This window comes from Emys orbicularis, chromosome 2 (genome assembly GCF_028017835.1).
Source record: "Emys orbicularis isolate rEmyOrb1 chromosome 2, rEmyOrb1.hap1, whole genome shotgun sequence".
In the NCBI taxonomy this organism is placed as follows: domain Eukaryota; kingdom Metazoa; phylum Chordata; order Testudines; family Emydidae; genus Emys; species Emys orbicularis.
Window position 1 is genome coordinate 200,892,099 of NC_088684.1, and position 24,891 is coordinate 200,916,989.

General features: G+C 41.0%; 1 protein-coding gene across 1 annotated transcript in view; it reads left to right on the forward strand.

The window, feature by feature from the left end:
• Positions 1 to 24,891, forward strand: part of GLI3 (GLI family zinc finger 3) — a 236,148-nt gene that overhangs the window by 204,652 nt on the left and 6,605 nt on the right. Inside the window, exons 10-12 of the mRNA XM_065398399.1 lie at positions 17,658 to 17,807; positions 18,414 to 18,578; positions 20,779 to 21,069. Of these exons, the coding sequence (XP_065254471.1) occupies positions 17,658 to 17,807; positions 18,414 to 18,578; positions 20,779 to 21,069 (606 nt within the window). The remainder of the gene's footprint in view (positions 1 to 17,657; positions 17,808 to 18,413; positions 18,579 to 20,778; positions 21,070 to 24,891) is intronic.

Genomic DNA, 24,891 nt, shown 5'->3' on the forward strand with positions numbered 1-24,891 from the left:
CAGACTCACTTAATGGCTGCTACACAGCTGTTTTCCACGTGCAGCATGCAAAGTCAATAGCCGTGAGGGCCCGGCACATCCCCTGTCCATCTTCAAAATGTCTGCAGGCAGCCCATGTATTAGACATTCATGCCTTTTGCAGCCCAGGGCTGTGTTTAGAGTAAGCACTGCTATATTAGCTACACTTTCTTACTCACAGGAGGCCTGATCCAAAGCTCAGTGGAAATACTCACCACTGATGCCAGTGGACTTTGATTCAGGTTCCCTAAGTGGTCTATTACATAGTGTGTATAAGCTGGTAGCCCTGAATTATCCCTATGTGGAGTATGGCCTTCAGTGAACCGGTGAGGGAAAAAAAGGTTGGGTTGTTCTGTTTGCTTTTATTTTTTAAATAGAAAGAGGGTTACAAATAAACAAACCACCCTAATCTGTGAGGAATTAAAAGGGGATTTAGAGAGAGACATGTAATCATTTCAATTTTAATTGCTCTATAATTAGCATTTCTCTTTCAGCATCAGTAAAACTTGTTGTTAACCTACTACTGCTTTTCATCTGCGTTGCTGGAGCCAGTTAAACTGAAAGGAAACATGAACTGCAAAACACAGTTTAACTAGCACAAGTGGGCACACAGATGGGAAGGACCAGGTATGATAATGAGCAAGGGGATTGGTTGTGCTTTTTGAGTGCAAAAACGTAGAGGGGAGTCTTGTTGAAATGAATACTATTTTGCATGTCCAGTGGTTGGTTTGGGTAGCTGTGCAGTCACACTGGCAACTTCTTTCTTGTTTTCGTTATACTAGTCAGGTGATTTCCAACGTTTATTCCATGTGTGAAATAGCGGTTGAGGACCAAATCCTGAATATCTTGCCTGAATAAACAGTGCTTAGACAAATGTGCTGAAAAGGCATGGGGCAGAGCAATGGACTATTCAGCACCCATGTATCATAGCTGGTGCATAACTGATTGTATCCGCTAGTCCAGAGTGTTGGGAAGGGCACAGTAGGCCCAACTTGCTGCCATCCCCACCATAGGGGACCTGGGCCAGCAGATTTATCCTGGTTGAAATTCACTCCTGTGCAAAAAGTTGCTGTAGAGCTTGGCTCTGCCATAAAATAGTGTAGTATCCACCTAGTGCAAGTTCTCCACTGTCTGGCACCCCACATCCATCAGAGGAAATGCAGTGTTTCTGCTGTGCTTTGCCTCCCACATGTGCCTACAGGGTAGAAGGGAGGGTTTACTCCACAGTGCACACATGAAAAGCTAGCTTCACAATCTTTGATATCAGGGCCCCATTTTCCACATTGGCCACCCAAACTGTGCCTGAAAGGTTTGCGTGTGTAGTGATTGCTCCTGGGAAAACTTAATCTGTGCGGACCAGGTTATTACATGTGTAAATGCTTGATCATGCATAGAAATGGCAGTTTTGCATGTGCAAATGTAGGCTTGTGGGTATGCAGTTAAATTTAGCTGATACATTTTAGACAGTTCTAAGAATTTGACACTAAAGTTTCAGTTGCTCCGTTCCCTTTATTCTATCTTTTTTTCAGAACCTTTTGTTTGTGTAACCTCTTAATAGAAACAAGGAGCGGATCCTTTTATCCTAATGGAATAAATTCAGTGTTTTTGCTCTGAAGCGTTTATGCACGTGTGACTTTTCCTCAAGGTGCTGGGTATCTAATCTATAAAATGAATGGGTGGTGTTTTTGTCAGGAGTGGGTAGGTTTGGTGGCTTGTACTGTAGGTATGAGGTCTGCATATACCATTCTTACATGTATCACTGGGCTGAGATGCTGCAGTTCTTAGAGTAAGATAAAGTAGTCAAGCTGAAAATGAAACAAAGCTCTAACTGTATTCCTCCTTGTGTTTAGCAGAGATAAACTTCAGTGGAGTCTCAATGCTGCTCCTTTTGGCTTCTGGCAGCAGCTTTAATTGGTAAAATGCAGATTTTTTTTTTGATCAAGAGAGGATTATTCTTGTTATCAGTCTGGAGCATCTTATTTCAAGATGAAAAGGCTTTGCTGAATTACAGATGCCAACATTTTTACAAAGCACTTTGGCGATTGACATCTCAAAGAGAAAGTATGATTTATTAGCCTATAATGGCTAACACTGAGCGCTGGTCTAGGTCCCACTGATTTGTGAAATTGCTTAATATGAATTGCCTTTTGGTGTAATTCAAGCCCCAGGTTTCTCAAATAAACTTAGTATATAAAGTGTATGTAACATTTTGTATCTGCAAGGGGGGGGGGAGGAAGGATGAGGAACAAAAAACAAGAGAAAGAAAGAAAACCTGCTTTTAAATCCATCTTGGTGGTGCTTTTTACAGTAGTTTGGCTGATAAGCTGGCAGGGTAAAGATTAATAACAAGGCTTGTCGCTATCAGTACCTGCTTGTCGATTCTCTGTAACAGGGCTGTCTGTTCAGCATGGAAATTATTGATTAAGTAAAAATTGCTATTAGATTGTGATGTGATCCATAATCACAAACAGTGGTGGACATTCCTCTTTCACATCCCGAGCCATGCATCAAGTTTTCCCTTCCAGTAATTTATATTGTGCTGACACTCCCGCTCATTAGGCTTATCCTCTCCTACACGTGTCAAGAAAGCACTAAAAGAATGAACAGCAGCAGCACGACGGCAGGTGGGAACATACTAAATTTTCAGGTAGAAGGAGGAGGTTAAACAGCTCAGCTAGTTCCATCCATTCCTTTTCGTTAGCAGCTTACCCCGAACAGTGCTTTTCTCCAACCATGGGCCTGATCCAACTTCCACTGAATTTAGTGAGTGTTTTGACATACGTTTCAATGAGAACAGGATCAGGCCCCACAAATATCAGGCCTCTAAATGCTCATTATTCCATGTGATTCTATTATGCAGTTGTCACTTACAGTAATTACCGTACGTGGCTGAAGTTCACCCAAGCCCAGAAGGGAACAAGACCCCATAGCAGGGTTGGATAGGAATAGGGCAATGCAGACAGCAGTGAAGTCAAATAAAGTCTGCACCCTCCTTTGCATCTTGGAGCCTGGGGGACAGTGGGTGAGTTAAGACATAGTCTTCTATGTTGCCTTAGTTGAGAGGCTTCCTGAATTTAGGATTCCTGAATTAGGGTTGCTTCGGTTAAGGCTTTGTCTTTTTCTCTCATTTTATTTTTTCTTAAAATCAGAGAAATTAAATGCAGCAAACTAATGTTAAAATCATCATCATTAACATTATTACTACTAATTCTCTTACTGCATTTATATAGCTAGTATCAGTGCACCGTTTACCTATGATTTTTGCACTGTAAAACATTCCAATTTTGCCATAACTAGATAACAGCACCTCAGTATTTGTAGGTTTCAGAGTAGCAGCCGTGTTAGTCTGTATCCGCAAAAATAACAGGAGTACTTGTGGCACCTTGGAGACTAACAAATTTATTAGAGCATAAGCTTTCGTGGGCTACAACCCACTTCTTCGGATGCATATACTATTCCTTATACTTCTGTATGCTCAGTTTAAGGAGTACTGCAAATATTGAGTTTATTTAGTTATCTAGGACTATTAGCAAGTTTCTAAGTATGACCACTCTGGTTCAAATTAAGAGAATACTACTTTTTTTTTTTCAAACAGGGAGCATATGCCTTGCACACTTACCCCTACCTCTGTACAATAGAACCACTTTCTCTGAATGGATCAGAGCCAGGAGATTACCAGCCAGGAAATTAATTGCCAACTCTTAAGAGTTAGTAAAAAGCCTGAACAAATCACATACTAAAGGCACCAGGCTCAGGCTTTGATGGCTTTTGGATGAGGAAGCATTACAAAGCCACAGGCTGGTCACCAAGAATGCCCTTCCATTGGCTCCTGCGGATTTCTTTCTAGGCTAGCACATTCCTGTCAAATTCCAGTGGCCACAACAGGGCATAGGGAGAGGGATGATCATTGAGATAACCCAGACCTACATTAGCTAGGGTTTTATATAATAGTAACTTCACCTGGAAGTGAATTAACAGAAATATATGCTATTCAGTTCTCTCCTATATATGGCAGGCAATTGTGTTCTGTGCTACCTGAGACTTATGAGTAGCCTTCATAGCCTTAGGCTGAGTGTGTTGCAGTAATCTGGCTTTGAGCTGGCAAGGCAAGGATTCCTGTGTTGTAGTCTGTATCTGAGAAGAAGGAATGCAATCTTCTCGCCAGCAGCAGATGAAAGGAAGTATTAGTGGTCACTGCTTATGTCTGGGAGTCCGGGAGGAAAGGTGAGACCAGCAAGACCCCAAGATTGAACGCCACTTTGACAAACTGAAGACAGATGCTCTGACAGCGGATGCAATCCCATCAATTCCTCAAAATGCTTCCCACTCTTAACAAATATCACACCCATACCATCTGGATTGGTCCTGAGCCAGTTAGCCTTCATCTCAGTCCCTGTTTCTGCTATACATTGGGAAGTCAGGGAAACACCTCTGTCCAAATTCCCTGGAAAGGAGACTTATCAGGTGAAATCCTGGCCCTATTGAAGTCGATGGCAAAACTCCGATTAAGTTCAATGAGGCCAGGATTCCACCCATTCTATCTTAGTCTCATCGACATATTAATAAAATGCTTCACAGTTTCCCTTGGTGGCTTTACATGCATAGTGAACAAGACAGGTGACATGCCCACAGATGGTTTTGGAGGTTGAGTCATGGAAAGAAAAAATGGGAGGTTGGGCTGTGGTTTGGGGGTGCAGCAGGGATGGTGAGAGGGTGCTGAGGGCTGATTGTAGAGCTGGTGACGATGTTTGTTGGGAGGAGTGGCTGGTGCTGGGTGGGAGATGTAACTATAGCCACAAGAGTCAGTGGATACCGACGTTATAAGGGTTATAACCTTTTGTAGCCCTGACCCATGTTATATGACAAGCTCAAAAGAGAAACCTTCCAAGAGCTTGAGAGATTAATTCTAAATAGATAGCCAGGAGAAAAAGCCCAGGTCCAAGCGTAACGCCTTATGGGGACTGTAGAAGTGATATTGCTGCATATGATGAGATTACACAAAGGATGCTGTTAACATGTGACCAGAAATATCCACCTGTGATTGAGAAGACCAGAGCCAGGGATGTCTCATTCTGGTTTAGGCCTGGATGATGCTATTGAAGATGACACAGTGTTTCTTTTATTACCTATGGGTATTACAGTAGGTTCTCTCCAGTTCGTCATCTCCTCTATCATGAAACAAATTTTAAATATATACATTATCTGCTAAAGATTTCCCTAATACTTGGCCACTTCCTTCATAGCTCTGGGATAGATCTGGTCCATTTTTTTTTATTAGCAAAAAGTGGATCAGTGTCTGTCACTTAATTTAACCTGCAGTTTGTAAAGAAAGTCGAGATAGATTTAGAATCCCTGCTATGTAGAGGTCTAAAATTGAAGATGAAGCACCAACATTTTCACTCTGTAGATGATTTGGATATGATCATATTGAATGACAGAACTCTCTTTAAAAAGAAAAATGTTCTTTTATTGATTTATATGGGAAAATCCTGTTGAGGAACCCACCCCCTCTCTTATTCTAAGAGGATCAGTGGTAGCAGTACAGGGATTAGTTACAAACTATGAAAAGCAATGGGAATGATTCATGGCTTTGCAGAATCTGGTCCAAGTCTGAACTGCTGGACTAAAAGAATTACATATCATTCAGCAACTACCATATATATGCTCAATGTTTACATACATATGTTTAACATACTCTAATTAGCAGATTGCTTTAATTGTCCCTTGCTTTCCTTGCTGTCTATCTTTCCCCCATTATGTGCATAAGATTTTCAGTAAAATAGTAGAGCAAAATTTTCTTAGGGCAGCATATACTTTGCTAACCTCTGCGTGTAGATAGATGACCCATTGTACTAGTGTGGGTGCTTGGAACTCTTCAAAATCTTATTAAAAATACTACTCTGTAGCTTTGCCTTGTTTCATCATACCATAGCATTTCTTAGATTTATAAATTGACTCATGGGATTAAGAAGTTTGTCTCTGCTAATATAAAATGATATAAAGCTGCTGGAATATATGGTTACATTTTAACTCAAAGAGCCTGTTGGTCTGAACCTGCTTGAGGTCTCTTTTTCAAAACCTTGCCTTAAACTGCAATGTAATTTTCACAGATTTTTCTCATTAAAGCTGCACAATTTATGTAACACAATTTATTAGTTTTCATGCCTGAAACTTTTTCCCCTTCTGCATCTTTACTAGTCCGAGTTTATTTCTCGGCTGTGTTGGCTTGGTCTGCATTGTGAAATGTGACAATGCAGAAGTTTTAAGAAAAATATTATTACTTTTGTTTTGGTTTGAAACCAAAGTACAGGAACAGATACAATAATAGCTGCCTAAGCCTCACCTGAGCCATGAGCTCCGTTCAGAACCTTATAGTCTTTAATGGGCTGTCTGCTTGCATAAGAGTCGTCCAGAACGGGGCAGCTTGCAGGATCAGGGTCTAAATGGCTTCAGTAGAAACGATGGCTAGAATTTATTAAAGGGGAACAATATGGAAAAAGTAGTTAATTCACTTTTAATATATACAGTAGGTCTGATTTCCATTGAAATCACATGAGCTATGGCTGCAGGAAGGGTACCTATAGATTTTTGTCATCTCTCTTGCAGTAGTGTGAGGAAAACATCCAAAGTATGAAGCTGTCCTACCTAGTAGGTGATAGTATGTTTTTACAAAACCAGGATGGTATTTTCATCTTTCATAGTATTTTCAAATAAAATGAAATACTCTATTGACATACTGTATATTATTACTTTACTGTCCCCTGCACTAAGCAGAGTTCTCTAAAAAAGCTAGAAATGGCATATATACTTTTAAAAAATGTTACATTAAAATCTGCAGCTGTGTTAAGTGCATGGAGCAGTTTGCATGCCTATTTTTCATGTATGTTTTTGTTAACGGTTGTATGCAGCTCTATAGTGGGTTCCTTATTGCAAAGAAAGAAGTGAGATATTGTTCATATCTGATACTGAGTATGTGGATTTTTTTTAGTAGGTAAAAACATGGGTTTCCTGGAAATACTACAACGGTGGCATGCTACAACCATTTTATTCCCAATATACAAAGATCATTAAAGATGTGAATCTTGGATTTGAGCCTAAGGTTATACTGTATCTTTCCATATTCAATCACTCATAACATCAACTAAATTATGTATTTGCTGGGCAGCGTTCTGAGATGAGCTCACTCATTCTGGTTGGTCAATATGTGGTTTAATTACACAGACATTGGAGAATGCAGTCCTGCAGCTTCTCCCCCACCAAGCTATGATCCCAATTCTGCCCTTGCGTCCATGACTGCAGTTCCTATTGGCTTCCATGAGAGTTGTGCCTGTGTGACTGAGGCCAGAACTGAGTTCTGTGTGTGGAGTAGAACCTACTTATATGAGCAAATCCTTCCCTACGTGCACTTATACTACAGAACTGTTCCCCTATGGTAGCACTAAGACTGTTCTGGCTTTCTTGTGCTCCACTCTGTGAGGTGCGTAGGCTGGTAGATCCATGTAGAATCCTTGCTTCACCCTCCAGGCTCAGCATCACACAAGGTGCCCTTATGGAGTAATTAGACCGTGTGTGTGTATGCACGTGCACTTGAGAGGACTGCCCCAAATCCAGCTCACCAACCAGGGTTAGGATACAGGATTCCTTCAGTGGTTATAGCCAGGAATAGCGGCCTCTGCCAATCCACATAACTTGCACTAGGTGCTGGTGCACTGGATCAACCTAAACCCTAAGCAAACAGTCCCTGCCCCTACCACTCTTCCCGGTGCTAGCCTGTTTGGGCCAGCCTGGAGTCATCCTTCACTGGCAGAGGGTTTAGCGATCACCTCCACATGGTCCCCTTTCTTTCCACTAGTATGTCTAGTGATCCTTGGGTTATGCTCAAAGCATTCTGAATTGATGAATTACCTGTTATTTATTATTCGCACCCCACACCAAAGAGATCATCCAAGCTCGCGGAACCCTGACACACATCTAATACACTGAAGAACAGAGGATTGTTAAAATTGACCAAAGGTAAAATTTTCAATAGTGCCTAAATGACTTAGGAGCCTAAACCCCATTTTCAAGAGAGATTTAGGCCCTTGGGAGCCTACATCTCATGCCAAATCAAAGGAATTTAGCCTTCTAAGTGCCTAAGTCATGTCTGAAAATGGGAAAATTTTACCCCAAAGCAGCAGGACTTTTCCCCAACATACCCCCAGTCATGTGGTAGCCAGTGGAGCTTCAACACCCTCATCACACCTTCCCACTAGACAGAAAGCCCACTTTCCGCTCTCTGACAGTGCCCATTCAAATGGACTTTAGCATCATATCTGGAAGATCCCCAAATTAGGGCTATTGGGGACAGGGTGAGGGCAGAGCATTCTGTTTAGTTTCACAAAATATGGAAGCTCTGACACTCTTCTTGGACTCATGCACATACAATATAAACTTCAGTACAAAAGGGATTGGCAAGGCTTAGCTCTCACAGCAGTTTCTAAGTATATTGTAAGATTCTTTCCAGAAATAAAAAGAAAAGAGAGTCTGAACTCCTTAAAATGTCAGCTTCCTCTATTAACCTCCCAGTTAATAATGTAAGAATGTAACACTCTTCCCTGAGAGATGGCACTTTAGTTTTAGATTATGTCATGTGAGGGAACATCAGAGGAGAAACAGAACTGAGAACCCATTAAAGTAGCTTTTATATAGCCGTAAAATGATTAACATCCACACCAGTTGTTGCAGAGATTACGGCAGATGCTCGTTCAGTAAACCTTTGATATTAAGAAGTAAAAACACAGTTTTTGCCCATCGCTTTATGTCTACCTGGACTTGCACAGGAAATCAAGGAAGAATTGTAAAACGCCACCTTTACTGAGCAACATTTTGCTGTTAGCAGACTTGGCATATTATATATGTGAATGAAGGTATGTCAAATGAAACAAGAACAAGATGTGATCTTATTGGGAAAGAATCCTTATAATATCATGTTACCCCTCCCTAAAATCCCAAAGCCTATATAAAAACACGGAAACCTAAAACGCAGTCTCAAGGAATCCCTCTTCAGCCTAAACAGCAAAATATGTTTGCCTCATCCATGTTGTGTCCTATACATACTGTATAACTACGATATCAGAGATTAAAAGAAAGGAAATGCTGTATTATGAACTACTGTCTTTATTTTTACGATTAGGTAACTTTTCTCTTTCCCCCCCCACTGATTCCCTTTAGATCCTAAGGGCAGATCCTTTCTCTTGGGTCAGGAATGTAATAAGGCAGGTTTTGCTCTCTCCAGGATATTGTGTCTGTCTCACTGTGCTTAAATTGCCACAGAGAGCTCTTCAGAGCAAAATACAGTATTTTCTTTGTACATGGGCCAACGATTGACGTATCCTTGGGGACTTCTCTGTCTTTAGCATTTAAACATACAAGCTGGATATGTTTAACCTATTGATGGCAACAAAGACAACAGCAGAATTGACTGATAGAGAACAGAAGAAAAAGATTTAAATTTTGGAGCAGAATCACCCCCCCACCCACACAGATTAGCAAATAGGAAACATTTTTAACTTACAAAATTGAGAATGCTTTTTGTTATTACAGGAAAGTGAAGAAAAATAATCAGATCTATGTTAACAACAGAAACACAGGCAAGAAGAAAACAGCCCTGCTGGGATGTGTCTTTTATATTATTATATAACATGTTCCTGTTTAATAACAAGAGTTTGCATGTCGATAACAACACTACTCAAGACCCATTTCTGCTGTGGCAACAATTACAAATCCTCCAGTTCACGATGGCTCGGGAGAATGGGCATTAGAAATAATTGACTCTTAGTTTGTCTATTTAGAATGACCATCCCAAAATGTAAATGTATGTTAAAATGGCTTGTATTTGACAGCTTCCTCCTCCCCATCCAACCCCTGTGTTCCTTGTTTCTTGTGGGGCCCTGATCGGGATTGTGGCCAATGGTCGCCATTGTACTACAGGTGTTAAAGAATAATAAAAGTCTGTGGTTGTCTTGTGCCATGGTGGAGGGCATTGAAGAGGGAAGCTGCCCAAGAAGAAGCTTGTGGAGGAATTCTGCCTTTCAGTTACTATGCCTCCTGAAGCATAAAGCAACAACTGAGACCCCCCACACCTTGACAGATTGTTGCGTGCTTTCCCACATGCACCTGGGGTCAGCACTATTGTCTGATGGGGTCGGGGGAGCTGTGTCCCTTATCACTCCCAGTCCTTTTGGAGGGAGAATAGATTTGCATAGTATTTGTCGCTGGGGGATGGGGGGGGGGGAATTAGACCCATGCTTGGCACCTGTGCAGAGGACAATGGGGGGAAACAGGAGGGAAGAAGAAGGCTTCTTGCACTCTTTTTCCTCCCTTGCACACCTTTGCCAGGCTGGGCACAACCTAGCTCATAGTGCCTAGCCCAATGCATTTTACAAGCATAGGCACCACTCAAATGCAGCCACCACTGGGGACAGGATGGCAACCAACCAGTCCCCAGCATACTGCACAAGGGGGAAGGGGAACTTCACTGAGGTAAATCAACTTTACTTAACACTTGTGTAAAAGCTTAGTGGTATGACTAAAATCATCTTTTTATCTCTTTTAGTGCTAGATTAAAGTGCCTCCGTGGTTAAACTGGGACTGGGGCACTAACAGTATATGCTTCTCACATGACTGTGTCCACTTTCCTTCTCCCTCCTTCTTTGTCTCTCTTCGTTTAGTGGACTTTGCAGCACACACAGACTCTTCCTGATCTCCAGTGTGTTTCTTTCCACTGCTACTTTCTCTTCTCTTCCCTGTGAGTTCTCTGAGTCTTCCCCCCACTACTTTAACTTCTAATTGTTGCATTATCTCATTCCCAGCCCTCGCTCTTCAATTCCTGCTTTCTATTGCTTTTCCTATCATCCAGCATTTCCTAATGCTACCTTCTCTCTTCATCTCCTTTCCATTCAACTGTTTGAAGTGCACACCTGCTTGCTGTCCCTCCCACTCTCCATGTGCATCTGATCCCCTTCCATTTAATTCTGTTGGCCTTCTTGTTTGGTTATAACTCATTCCACTTTCGTTACTTCTCATTCCACTTGGGTTTCTAATTTTGATCTTTCTCCTCCCTCCACTCTTCACTGGCTATTCTCTCCAATTTAACCAATCCTCAAGGAACTACGCTGGGAATCAGGAAGAGTAACATTAACAACAGAGAGTAATAAAAAGTTGACATGGCACCCGACTTTAAATTAACCAGAATTACAGTAGAGCTGACTCTTTTTGTCTTGATGTAGAGGGTTGACAGCCATGGGTGGGATTCATCAAAGTACTTAGATGCCTATCTCCCATTGATTTCAAATGCCTAAATACCTGTGTGTACCCTACCCTATGTGAACTTACTGTATAAACATCCTATGCTGTTTAGTGCATGTATTACAGTGGCATCACTTGTACAGATACCATATGGTGTTCAAGTCTATAGAGTGGTTTAAATTCTACCTCCTGGTTTTCACATGCTAATAAGTTTCTGAAAGAGCCACCGTTTTGAATGAAACTTTATGTAATTATTTGATTTTAAAAATATTTTTAAATGTACAGAGAAAATCACTCCAGTAATTCTGTAATTCTGAGCACCTGGGAAATGTTTTTCACTATAAAAAGAAAAAAAAATTGCCACACTTCGGAATACCACTAATTGGAACTTCTGGGCAGGCATGTATCTAAGATCACACTTTTCAATGTATGGCAATAGGCTGTATTTGGCTTTAAGAACTTAAAAGTGGCTTAAAAGCTTATGCCACCATAAGGACTTAAAGCAGCTTATGTGCTTCTTCCATCTTAATGACTAAAAATGGCTTAAGTGCTTATGCCACCTTAAGGACATGGGTCAAATACTCATCTTTATAGAGCAGTGAAGGGGATGTTGGTCTCTTGTTGCTGCTTACCTTGGCTGTTCAGGGCCTGACTGCGCCTGAGGCTTTCCAGTGTGATAGAAAAAGGACAGGAAGGATCCATACTTGCTTTCCAGGCAAGTGATGCAGAACTTCTATAATCGGTGGGAGATGGAGACCTCAATTTTAAGGAATGCAGTGTCCCCTGCAGAGCTGCTGCAAGGGTTGGAGAGGACAGGGAGGGGCTGGGTTTTACCAGTTGGATCATTTATAAAAATTCTACCCTGGGTGCATTTGTGGTAGCAAGGTCTAACCCCACATACACACAATTATTGCCTTCCTCTGTGATTTCCATTGTCAGGGGGATATCTGTGGTCTGGTAGGCCCATCTCTACATTCTGGCTCCTTTTCAGAGCTGTCTTCCATCTATGTCATTCGTTCCATCTCTCACCAGTTGTCAGGGAGGAGGCCTGTCATCCTATAATGAGATGTTGTGGAGGGGCAGCCGCTCTGATGTCATCTCCTCATTGCTTGACTGCCTAATATGGCAGCGGGGAGTAGTGATGAGTCGTGGACTCAACCTCTGAGGAGGAAACAAGAATGGGCACTTGCATAAGTGCTGCATGGCCACATCTCTAGAAGGGCAATGCCCTTTTTGAATTTACTTAGCCATCTGAGGAAGTCACTTACCCTCTCTGTGCCTCAGTTCCCCATCTGTGACATGGGGATACTAATACTTCCTTACCTCACAGGGGAGTTGTGAGGCTAAGCATGTTAAAGATTGTCAGCTGCTCAGATATTTCGGTACTGGCAGCTAGTACCTTAGATAAACAGATTTGATAGGTAGATATCAGTGCAGGGGTTCATATCGCAGATGCCCCTTGAATATTTGATAATTGAAGCAACTTAGTTGCACATGGACTTAAGGCCAAATCTTCATCCCTTGTGCAAAAACCTAAGTAAAGGGGCTTTACATGGATCACCTATGGGTTGGGGGCAATTAATTCCTTTCCAACCCAGCCACACAGCTATTCTGCTCTATTAAGTGGTGACTCCAATTTGTATTGCTGGCCTCAAATCTGCACTACAGATGCCACTTACAGACTTGGAATGTTGGCTCTGTGCAATTTGTGAACTCTCAACCTGCCCCTCCATGCGGATGCAGAGTACGCCATGTTTAGAGGCTGTTCCACTGCACTGACTCACCATGGATCACCCTCTGTCTCACGCACAGTAACCGCAGCAGTTCTGTGTCTTTTCCAGCCTTTGGTACCTGTGCACTTGGGTTGGGGAGATTGCCCAATAAAGTGGCCTAACTGTCTGTACTGCTTTTAAAAATTAGTGGGGACTGTTGTCTTTCCAAGTGCTGGGAAATTAATTGCCAAACGCTTAGTTAGTGCAAAATTTAAGTTACACAGTTATTATTTAAAAAAAAAACTTACTGGAGATGCTAATGTTATGCTTTCCATGGCACCATTAACTTTAGCCACATTGCATGCAAGTAATGCCTTTTATTTCTGGTTTTCTTGTTAAATATGTTGCATAAGGTATTCAGTGTATGAAATAAACTTAGATATTTTCTTCACACTTTTCTGTTTTATCCTCGAAACCATACTTCATTAGCCAATGCATCCTCAATTAGATCTGTTATCTATTCCTTCTCTGTTGCTCCTGAATCATCCTTCCAGTGTCAAAGGATAGTCTCTCTTGCTACTCTTTGGCTATCCAGGGTAACACATTTGGCCTTTGTTTATCTATGAATGACTAATAGGTACCAACTAGTCAGTCAGGATATCCCTATGTGCTCCCTTTCTATAGAAAACACACAGAAGGGGGAAATTAAACAAAAGATCTTTTGGAAGTTCCTACCTCAAATGTTGCCGTGCATTTTCTGCTGTGGTGCAAAGCAGCAAGTGTGGCTTATGAAACCTGCATTGGCTCCATATTTTAGGCTATCTTTTATGATTTTATTTCTTGCCATTCGGATGTGATCATAGACTACTTTGGCTTCTAGGGCAACTCCAAATCACGCTTCAAGTTTCTCATCCCTTTGAGCATTCCCAGTAGAGAGTATAGGCCAGAGTCAGCCTTGATTTTAGTGGAGTTGCAAATTGTTACCCTGCATTGTGTGTCTTCCTCCGTGTCACAGTATTTCCGCAGAAATGTTATATGCTCAGCATAGAAGCACCCTTTAAACCAAAGAAACGGGGCTAGAACTAATTTAACTCTGTTGATTAACATTCAATTGGCATGAAGGTGAACAGCATTCTATTAATGGACCTTATTTTTTGAGGGAGGTTCTATCATGCTTGTGTGAGAGGGACATTGTGTGAAATTTTCTATTCTTAAGAGAGCTTCAATTTTCAGATGAGAAGCTTTTAATAATATGGAGCCTGATCCAGCAGAGCCTTATGTGAGTAATCCTTACTCTGGGGAGTAGGCTTATTGGCTTGCATGAGCCTATTGGCCTTAGTAAGGATTAATAACATGAGTAAGACTTAAAGGATCGGGCCTCTAACAGATAAAAATTAAAAGAACAGTCTTTTCACACCCATAAGACACTAGGACCACTGTATTAAAATTCAATTTCACCAGGGGGAAAAAAATCCTTCTGATGTAGTCCCTGGAATGTGACATTTCATGGGTGTAATAAGGTTACAAACAGATTATAAATTGAAACCCCATAAATCCTTATTGTACTGTACCAAAGCTTCTGCTTTGCATAATACTCTTATGCCAAAGCGTAAAGCTAAAAACTATTCATTTGTTCTCATAGTGGTGACCAAGGAGTCAAAAACACCATGCAAAATCCAAAGGTAATTATTAGAGTGAAAGAACCTGAATCGTGAAGTTCACAAACTAATGAACATTTTACATAGCAGTTGTCTGCAAGATCATTAACTCTATTTGTAGCATGTTTTTCAATGTGTGAGGCACACACATACATGTATATATTGCTAAATAATAATTAAAAGCCCAATAAAAATGGATAGACAATTTATGTAATTCTGCCTGTCTCTCTCTATATCAGTGACCTGCTCCCAGAGTGAGGTACAACTCACTCTGAGTAACAGTAACAGGATCAGAATCTGACCCAAAGTGATGAAAGCCATCAATCTTATTGGCTAAGTGTTTTGTTGTGTTCTGCAACCAAATTATGTGGGCTTAGCACATTACATTCTCTTTACCCAGTTCATCCGTCTCCTCTTCTTCCTCCACCAATGTCCAGCTTCCATTCCAGTGTCTTTACACCTCTCCCTTTCCACCCCTTCCTCCAAGGGAGCTGAGAAGCTCATTCAAGAGTAAAATGAAGCAGATTAGTACTTGACTTTGTCAGCCAGTTTCTTCGAGGCCTAACCTGAAGATGAGGGATTTCAATGAGAACAAGGGGCTTTGCAGACTAGCTTAGAGAGGACATTCAATGCATTGAGATAACATGGAGGAAAGTAAAGATGACTGTGGGAAGAGTGGAGAGGATGGGAAAGGAGTGATATGATAAGAGAGACGAGCAGATAATTAGGGAGGAGCAGAGTTATGCAATGCCCTGAAGGCAATCACAAGACGCTTGATGTTGTGGAGAAGGAGGGAGCCAGTGGAGGAATTTTAAGAGGGGAATGACAGTCAAATCACTAGGAAGGTGGTTTTAGTGGCTGCATCTTGCATGGATTGGTGAGATGGGGTGAATTTTAGGGAGGCCAATGAGAATTGGTTATATTAATGAGGATGGGAGCTGACAAGGGCCTGGGTGAGAATCTTAGTTGTATGGCTGAAGAGGAAAAAGTCAGATTTTATAATTGCTATGTAGGCAAAACTAACAAGTTTTGCACACTACCTGACTGTGCAGGTAAAATGATGCTGTTGTAGTTGAAACGAGAACAAAATTAACTGCTGGTCTCTATTTAAATCAGATGGAATTCAACTTGTGTAACATTCACCAGTTGTTAGTTTGCATCCCATGTAGCTTTATCCAGCTGATGCACCATTTTATTTACTGGAAGGCTTGGCCAATAGTTATGAGTATTGGCCAATGAGTTTTGTACAGTCACTTTTTTTTTCTTTCGGGAAATAAGAGTGCACATAAACCTCTCTGTACTGTTCTGATTCAGTTTCAAAACACTGACCATCTGTACTTTTTTGGTACAGGCTCATGTAATATGAATGGACTACAGAGATATGCATTTGAAACATAAACGTTTAAAGATTAAATGTTGTACATTGTCCAGCACATCTGTTCTGTTCAGATGCTGTGTGCACCATCATAACTTTTAAGAAATGGTAATAAAGCTTAGAAAACAGAAAAAGAACAGTCATCTTTTATAGGAAACCCACATCTGTTTGCTATGGGGATACTGTATAATTGTGAACATACGTGATTTTATATGGTTTTCTGATTGTTTTCAGGACTTTAAAAAAATTAGTATTATCTTTTTGTGCTCCAGTATGAACTACTGACTTTCTGTATGTCTGACTTTTCTGTGAGCTACTTATGGAGCAGATACTGATTTCATCTCTATACTAAGATCAAGTTTAAACTCTGGAAACAGTTTATATTCTTACCTTCATAGAAAGAATTGCATTTTCTGAGACAGAAGGCCACCTAGTGGTAAAGCTGGGAAATGATGACTGTTTCAGAAGCCTGCAAAAACAATTGAAGAACTGTAATGACAAAGTGTATGAAGGCTGGGATTTTCAAAGAAAGTCCAGTAGAGTTAGGCAACCAAATCCCATTGAAATTCATTCCTATTTGAAAATCCCAGTCTAAAGTGCTTTTTCTTAAAATCTGAGCAAAGAATTTGAACAATTAATCTTTTTCTAAATTCGATTTTTTTGTGGGTCCTGATTCAGCACTCCATCCGAGCACTTAATGAAAACTTAAGCATGTACTTAAATGTGTTACCTTACTGAGTGGAACAGCGCAAGTTACCTTTTGGAACAAGCAAAAAGTCATAGAACCAAATTCTGCCTTTGGACACCTCACACATATCCCACTGACCATAATGACAGCTGCACAAGTGTTTTGGAGGGCCATATTTAAGACTTAGCCTTTGAGGCAAGCTATTTAACGAGGGACGAACTATATTACAAAAAGGCAAAAGAAGTCTGGGTTGGCGTGAACTCCACTTCGATTAGGGTTTTGTTTTTGTTTTTTAATCATTGCCGTGTGTAATATTTTCCAGGCATACATGAAATAAATACACCCACTTTTAAGAAAATGCTGAAAATATGGAGTGAGTCAGAATGGGTGGTTTGAAATTCAATTAATCAGTTAAATTGACTTTTTTATTTGGAGGACATATCCCCTGAAAAAAAAATTTATGAAAAACTTACATTAGCATGAAGTCAAATAGGGGCCTGATTTTGCAACCCTTACTTATGTAGAGTAGCATGTAAATGAGACTCCATTAGTGTGAGTAAGTATTACTCAACATGAGTAAGGTAAATTGAGTCCTGAGTAAAATTTCAATAAACTCATGATCAACTTAATATTTTTATATGCCCTGGGCTTGTTGATGTCAGTGGAATGCCTCTCATTGACTGTAATGGGCTTTGGATGGGGCCTTGAATTTACTTAGATTGTAAACTCTTTGCAGCAGGGACTGTCTTTTTGTTCTATGTGTTTTTTTGTTCTGGGGTTCCTGGGCGCTATCGTAATATGAATATTTTAAAAAAAACAAGTCTTAAACGGGAGCAATAGAGAGTCATACAGCTTAAGGCCAGAAGGAACCACCAGATCATCCAGGAGTTAAACTGTAATATTGTTTTGTCCCTATGTAGCATATAAACAATGATCATATACATGGAGAGAAGAAGGAGTTTGTGTGCCGATGGCTGGATTGTTCCCGGGAGCAGAAGCCGTTCAAAGCCCAGTATATGTTGGTGGTACACATGAGGAGACACACAGGGGAAAAGCCACACAAATGCACTGTGAGTAAACAACACTGAGTTCCAGGCTATCCCAGGGTGGATAGGATCACTTGAAGAGCACAATGGGACTGATTCTTCACTGCCTTGCCTTTTGGATAGCTGTTTTAGACCTGTGCAGAACGTTTGTGCCAACAGCACCACATCAACTTGGTAACATCATCTCTCCACTTTGTACGGTACAAGATAGGGTAGAATTAAGCCCAGTTCATCCATTAAATCATCTGATGAACGCCTAAAGTAGCGCATTGTTAAATAATGCAGAGGCATTTCCATGTGTGTTTAAAATCACTTTCCCTCACTGAGGAGTATCTGGATCCTAGTGCTGACCCCAAAATATTAGTAACTGTGTAATGGATTTTAGTGTTGAAACAAACATGAACATATTGTTACTATGCAGGTTTTTTTCTCTTATAATAGCTGTTTTACATGGTGCTGGAAATACTTTATTGAGGAATTGTGCCATATTTAAATGAAATAAAAGAAACCCTCCATCTCATAGGATTTGGAAAGCTTCTAGTCTTTGAGATATCTGGGGGGGTTTTATTGGTTTAATTTTTTTCCAAGTCCAAGTGTGTAGAATAATCCCGATGTGCATGTTGTCTCCAGTTTGAAGGTTGTACAAAGGCCTACTCCAGACTAGAAAACTTGAAAACCCACTTGAGATCTCACACTGGAGAGAAACCATATGTTTGTGAGCATGAGGGCTGCAACAAAGCATTCTCTAATGCCTCCGATCGAGCCAAGCACCAAAACAGGACTCATTCCAATGAGGTAAGCAAGCACCCAGGCAGTGAAAGGGCCCTGGCTGCCCACAGACATACTGCTGTCAAAAGAATGTATTGTGGAATGCAGACACAAAAATCCTCAAGAAACATGAAATAGGTAAGTTAACGACAGTAAATCATTTTAACAGCATGGTGATCTAAAGAGGCTCCTTGTCATTTTATCAAGAATCAAAGAAGGGGACTGGCTGGCTGATTTAATGGAGACTTTGTGTGGTAACCAGTGAAAGGGCTGCAATCCAGTAATAATTTTCTCGCTCTTTTCTCGCTCCCCGAAGTGGAGGGGACACTCAGCTCCCAAGGAGAGTTTTAAGCCTCCTATTGTTGTTCTATAGTGACATCTTCTGGCTAGTCAGGAACAGCGTTAACTCTGCCAGGAGAGTCGTCCAGAACGGGGCAGCTTGCAGGATCAGGGTCTAAATGGCTTCAGTAGAAACGATGGCTAGAATTTATAGGAGTCTGATCCTATACGTTGCCGAGCACCAACAACTACTCACAAAGTGAATGGGAGCTAAGCAGGGGTTTTGCATCTTGCTAGAGATGCAGCAGGATTGGGATTTAGCTTCTTCAGCTGCTGTTGGTAAATGTGGAAGAATCTTGAGGGGCGTGGCTTTCCAAACTTCTGAGTTCTTCTCCCTACCCCTCTCTCTTTCCCTTTCAACTAGATTCTTCCCTAAATCTCATTCTTCCCTTCTCCTCAGTCTGTTCCCCTCTAGGCCTTGTAGAGAAATTAGCATTCTGGCTGATTGCATGGCCTGGAACCTGTGGTTCCTCTTCTCCCCCAATCTCCCTCCATTTCCAAACCAAGCTCATCTTTCTTTGGTGATTTCCCACCACATCCGTCACAGCAATTCACTAGGACTAGCATTCTCTTCAAATTTTGCAGTCGCTGTAGCATCTGTGGGTCACAGGTGACCCAGACAGCATTTCACAGCTCCATACTCAGCTTAAACCTGGATGCATGTGTTCTGCAAACTTCTAGACTTGCTGATACATAATGGTGGATTTAATGATAAATTATTACGAAAATCAGGGGTAGGAGATTTACCTAAATCTGTCCAATACCTGATCTAAGCTTTGGGTTGGTTCATACTTTGTTGGAATCAATTTGTCCATCCCGTCATAGCAATATGAGGCACAAACAAGGTGTGTTTTTGATCTGGATGCTTTGCTCTGCTTTTTAAGCTCTAGGTTGAATATTCAACAGTCAATCACTAAATTTAGTTATCATCATCGATGGAACATCACTTTCTTGCATTGCAACAACAAAATCGAGCAAACAAATAAACCCCAAATCTTACCAGAAATGTATTTCACAATGAAGTGCGCTGATGCTATAGAACCAGACCCTCAGCTGGTGTAAACTGATGTAGCTCCATTGACTTCACTGGTTTTAAAGAAGAGCTGATAAATTTATGACCTCGAATAATAGTTATAGTTATGCTAGATCAGAATGATGATGCCCATGCTTAGGCATTTAAACTGATGGCCTGTAGGGGATGTGTATGAATTCCCCCCTTAATAATTGGTCCAGTGCATCATAGAAGGATTTTGCTTTCCTCTGAATTTCAAGCATTAGGTACTGGACCACCCAGAGGCAAGATGCAGAATTAGATAAACCAGTGATCTGATCCAATATGGTAAATCCCATGGAGTCGATCTTCAGCTGGAGTACATTGTTGTAGCTTCTTTGACTTCAATGGAGTTATGGCAGAGGTTCTCAAACTTTTGTACTGGTGACCCCTTTCACATAGCAAGCCACTGAGTGCGACCCCCCTTCTACATTTAAAACATATTTAACACTATTATAAATGTTGGAGGAAAAGTGGGGTTTGGGATGGAGGCTTGCGACTCCCCATGTAATAACCTCGCGACCCCCTAAGGGGTCCCGATATCCAATTTGAGAACCCCTGAGTTATGGCAATTTACTCCAGCTGAGGATCTGCCTGTGTTCTTACTTTGTTACATATGTAGCAATAATGCATTGTGCTCCCTTCAAAGCCAAGGAAGAGGAATAGATTTTATTAGGTGTGGTCAATGCTGAGACAGTTTCACAATGTCATCACTTTGTTAATGCATTCACTGTGGAAGAGTATAATTGTTACACTTACTGCACTCAAAGGAACTCTTAGGAATCCTACAAGGAAACCAAATCTAACCTCAGCCTTTCTTCCCACCTGATCTGGCAGAAACCATATGTTTGCAAGATACCAGGCTGCACAAAGCGCTACACAGACCCCAGTTCTCTCCGGAAACACGTGAAGACTGTGCATGGCCCCGAGGCACATGTCACCAAGAAGCAGCGTGGAGATATTCATCCAAGGCCTCCACCACCAAGAGACCCAGGCAGCCATTCTCAATCCAGATCACCAGGCCAGCAGACTCAGGGTGCAATTGGCGAGCAAAAGGACCTCAGCAACACTACCTCAAAGCGGGAAGAATGCCTCCAAGTGAAAGCTGTCAAGTCAGAAAAACCAATGGTATGCAACATACTGTGCTGCTTTGTTTCTTCCTCTCTATTATCATTATTTGTTAATAAACTTCAGTGCACTAGTTTTTTTACAAAATCATATATATTTTAAATGATTTTAAAAACAGCAACAAACAGCACTTTAAAGGCACCTGATTTTCAGAAAATACTAAGCTCTGAAAATCTGACTCCTTTAACGTCTCTCAAGTTCCGCACCTTAAAACTGAGGCACCTATAATCACTAGTCGCTCTTGAAAATGTAGGCCATAGTCTTTAATTATGTGATTGCCTATTCTATCTGAAAGCATGAAACATTTTTTCTCTACAATCTTAGGTACACATTTATCTAAGATATTTGATTATGAATCCACAAGTAATACCAAATATATGCATGCAAGGGGGCAGAGCCAATGTTGCGTGTTCAAACTCAACTTTCACATTTCCTCGGTGTTTAGTTGTGTATACTTAATTTTGCTTTCATATAGGTTTGTGCAATTAATTTCCTGGAGCATTTTAATCCTTTTAAAAAAAAAGTCCCCAAGTCTATAAGAAGCAGGCACTGTTTCACTAGACCAGCTGACTCCTACCAACTAATAAACCAAAGCACTTGGACTCAACATCTCAAAGCTATCAATGGGAATTAGGCATTTAAATACCTTTGAGGATCTGGTCCTTGTAGGCCAGTGTTTGTTAGCATTGCAGGCTAAGTATAGTACACTTTTCTATGCTTGCATGTCTATATACACCCTTAGAATTAAGAAGTCCTTAAAGCAGCATGAGCATCTCCTGCCTAGCCATCCAAACTATGCCAATTTAGGATCCAGCCCAAAGAGTGCATTTAACCAGTTATACATGATACAGGTAAATAACTACTATGTAAATGGTGGCCATGATTTTCAGTAATGCTGAGCACTCAAAAATCTACAGAAGTCAGTGGGAGCTTTGGGGATTCCTCACCCTTGAAAATCAGGACAATATGTGTAAAAGACTAGCCAGTATTACAGAAATACATGTGTTTATAGTTTAGGGGCCATTGCTTCTGCTTTTGAAGTCAACAGGAAGTTTGTGATTAATAAATAATAATAATAATAATAATAATTAATGGAGATATCCCATCTCCTAGAACTGGAAGGGACCTTGAAAGGTCATCGAGTCCAGCCCCCTGCCTTCACTAGCAGGACCAAGTACTGATTTTTGCCCCAGATCCCTAAGTGGCCCCCTCAAGGATTGAACTCACAACCCTGGGTTTAGCAGGCCAATGCTCAAACCACTGAGCTATCCCTCCCCCCCATTAACTTCAATGGGAGCAGGATCATTTTCTTAAGAACCTGTTCTGCAGGCTCTTAGTACCAAGCATACAGCTTACTGGCAGTCCTTGGGAATGGTGAGAAGTACTAAGCACTACTCTCTATCACAGGGGTTTATAAATATAAATAAATAATTAATGGAGATATCCCATCTCCTAGAACTGGAAGGGACCTTGAAAGGTCATCGAGTCCAGCCCCCTGCCTTCACTAGCAGGACCAAGTACTGATTTTGCCCCAAATCCCCAAGTGGCCCCCTCAAGGATTGAACTCACAACCCTGGGTTTAGCAGGCCAATGCTCAAACCACTGAGCTATCCCTCCCCCCCAAACAGTGTTCCTGTTTGCAGGAACACTGCCTTAATTAATGTTTGTTCAATGCTTTGTAGGTTTAAAGTGACCTATAATGAATGCTAAGCATCATCGTTATTATGACTATATTTGTAAGTCTGTATGTGTGAAGAAAAAAGTTAACAGATTTAGGGTATGTCTACACTACCTGCCAGATTGGCGGGCAGCGATCGATCCAGCGGGGATTGATTTATCGCGTCTAGTCTAGACGGGATAAATCGACCCCCCCGAGCGCTCTCCCGTCGACTCCTGTACTCCAGCTCGGTGAGAGGCGCAGGCGGAGTCGACGGGGGAGTGGCAGCAGTGAAGACACCACAGTAAGTCGATCTAAGTACGTCGACTTCAGCTACGTTATTCACGTTATTCACAGTTGCGTAACTTAGATCGATCCCCCCCAGTGTAGACCAGGCCTTAGATATAAAATCATGATTCTTGATATATAGTATTGTTGTCTTATTAACTGATACTCTACAGAATTCACTATAAAAGCCAATTGCCTGTAGATGCAATATTATGGGCATACTTAAAATGTCTCGATAGTTAAGGTTCCACCGGGATTTTCCTTTAATGGGACTTTTGGAATATTATATGATTTTTAACTTTCCTTCCCTTTACATGTTAACTAATGATGGGGAATTATTTTCTTGGCTTATGGGAGGAGGGATGAATCAATAATAAATGCCAACATTTATTTCCCAGACCTTCATTGTGATCTGCACAGACTGACTGTTGCACAGAAAAATCAAGGAGCTCCACATGGATGCAGCAGTTTGCTTGTGTAGATTACAATGCAGGATCAAGGTCTTACTGTTAGGGCTTGTCTACATGAACAATTAGACTGTGGCAAGCGGGGGTGTGAATCTTCCCCTCACTAGTCTGATGTGGACCAGCTGTCCATGAGCACTCTGCTGGGTGCACATTGACAGTTCATTAATATGCTTTGAGATAGTCCCATTTCAAAGAGGATTGGATCAAAGTGCTCTAACAAACTGCTAGCTCATATCAACGGGGTGCACGAGGGCAGTTAGAGTGCAGCAGGCTAGTGTGGGGTAGATTCACCCCCGCAGCTTCCCAGGGTCTAATTGTTTGTGTAGACAAGCTCCGTGCCTCTAGTTTTCAAACCAGACCCCCTTATTGGGAGAACAACATGGCCCCATAGTTACCTGCCCCCGCTATTTTGTGTCCATAGTTTATTCCCGTTTTCCCCTCGCAATTCATTATCTATCGATGAAAAGCACTGTTTAAGAGCTAGGTATTTATTATTAATTATTATTATTATTGTTGTTCACTGCAATCACAGAATTGAATCAGCCAAAATGGAGGTGTGGTTTGACAGATGTAAGCCCTCCAAGTTCAGCTACTAAATTTTGGTACACATTTTTCAAACAAAAAATGGTTTCATCGAAAATTGACTTTTTTCCAAACTGAAAATTTTCACAGATTTTTTTTTTTTTAATTCTCTACTTTTGAACTAAATTGAAAAATGAAAAATTTAGCTTTTTTTCTGGTTTTTAGTTTATTGCTTATCTGTTTTCCCTGCCCCCTTCCAACATCAAAATAGAAAAAAAGAAAAAGTGGGTGGAAATGGGGAAACAAGATCAAAAGAGTGTGGAAGAAAACAGAAAAAAAAATTGAAAATAAAAATTGCAATAAAAATGATTGTGAAAAAATTCAAATAAAGGACAAGGTGTGTGCGTGGGAAGCGGGGGCAGGGTTTTTTTAAACCAGGGGAACAAAAATAACGTTGTAATTTTGAGTTAATGTTTGTTAGGTGTTTTCATTTTTTACTAGATCTATTAAATAATGAAATATTTTCTCTAAATAACTATCTCTAGTGCACCCTTCTCTCAAGGGGGATAGAACTAGATAAAAAAGTTAACTCATTCTCTGCCATATCTGGATTCACAATATCTTCACGCCTATCCATTGGGGAATAAAAAGCCAGATCCTTCAGTCTCTACTCACATAATCCTAACTCTGCTTAGTAGCTTCAATACCTACCAGGGTAGGAGTTACTCCATGACTAAGGTTTACCACTTCAAACCCAAATTAGGTAATAGTTTTCAGTTAATAATACTCCAAGGGTCCAGTGTAACTCTCATTGTAGTCAAAAGGTAGTCGTCTGTTGACGTTAGTAGATATTACATTAAGCTCTGCGGGCCCAAGTCATTCCTGCCA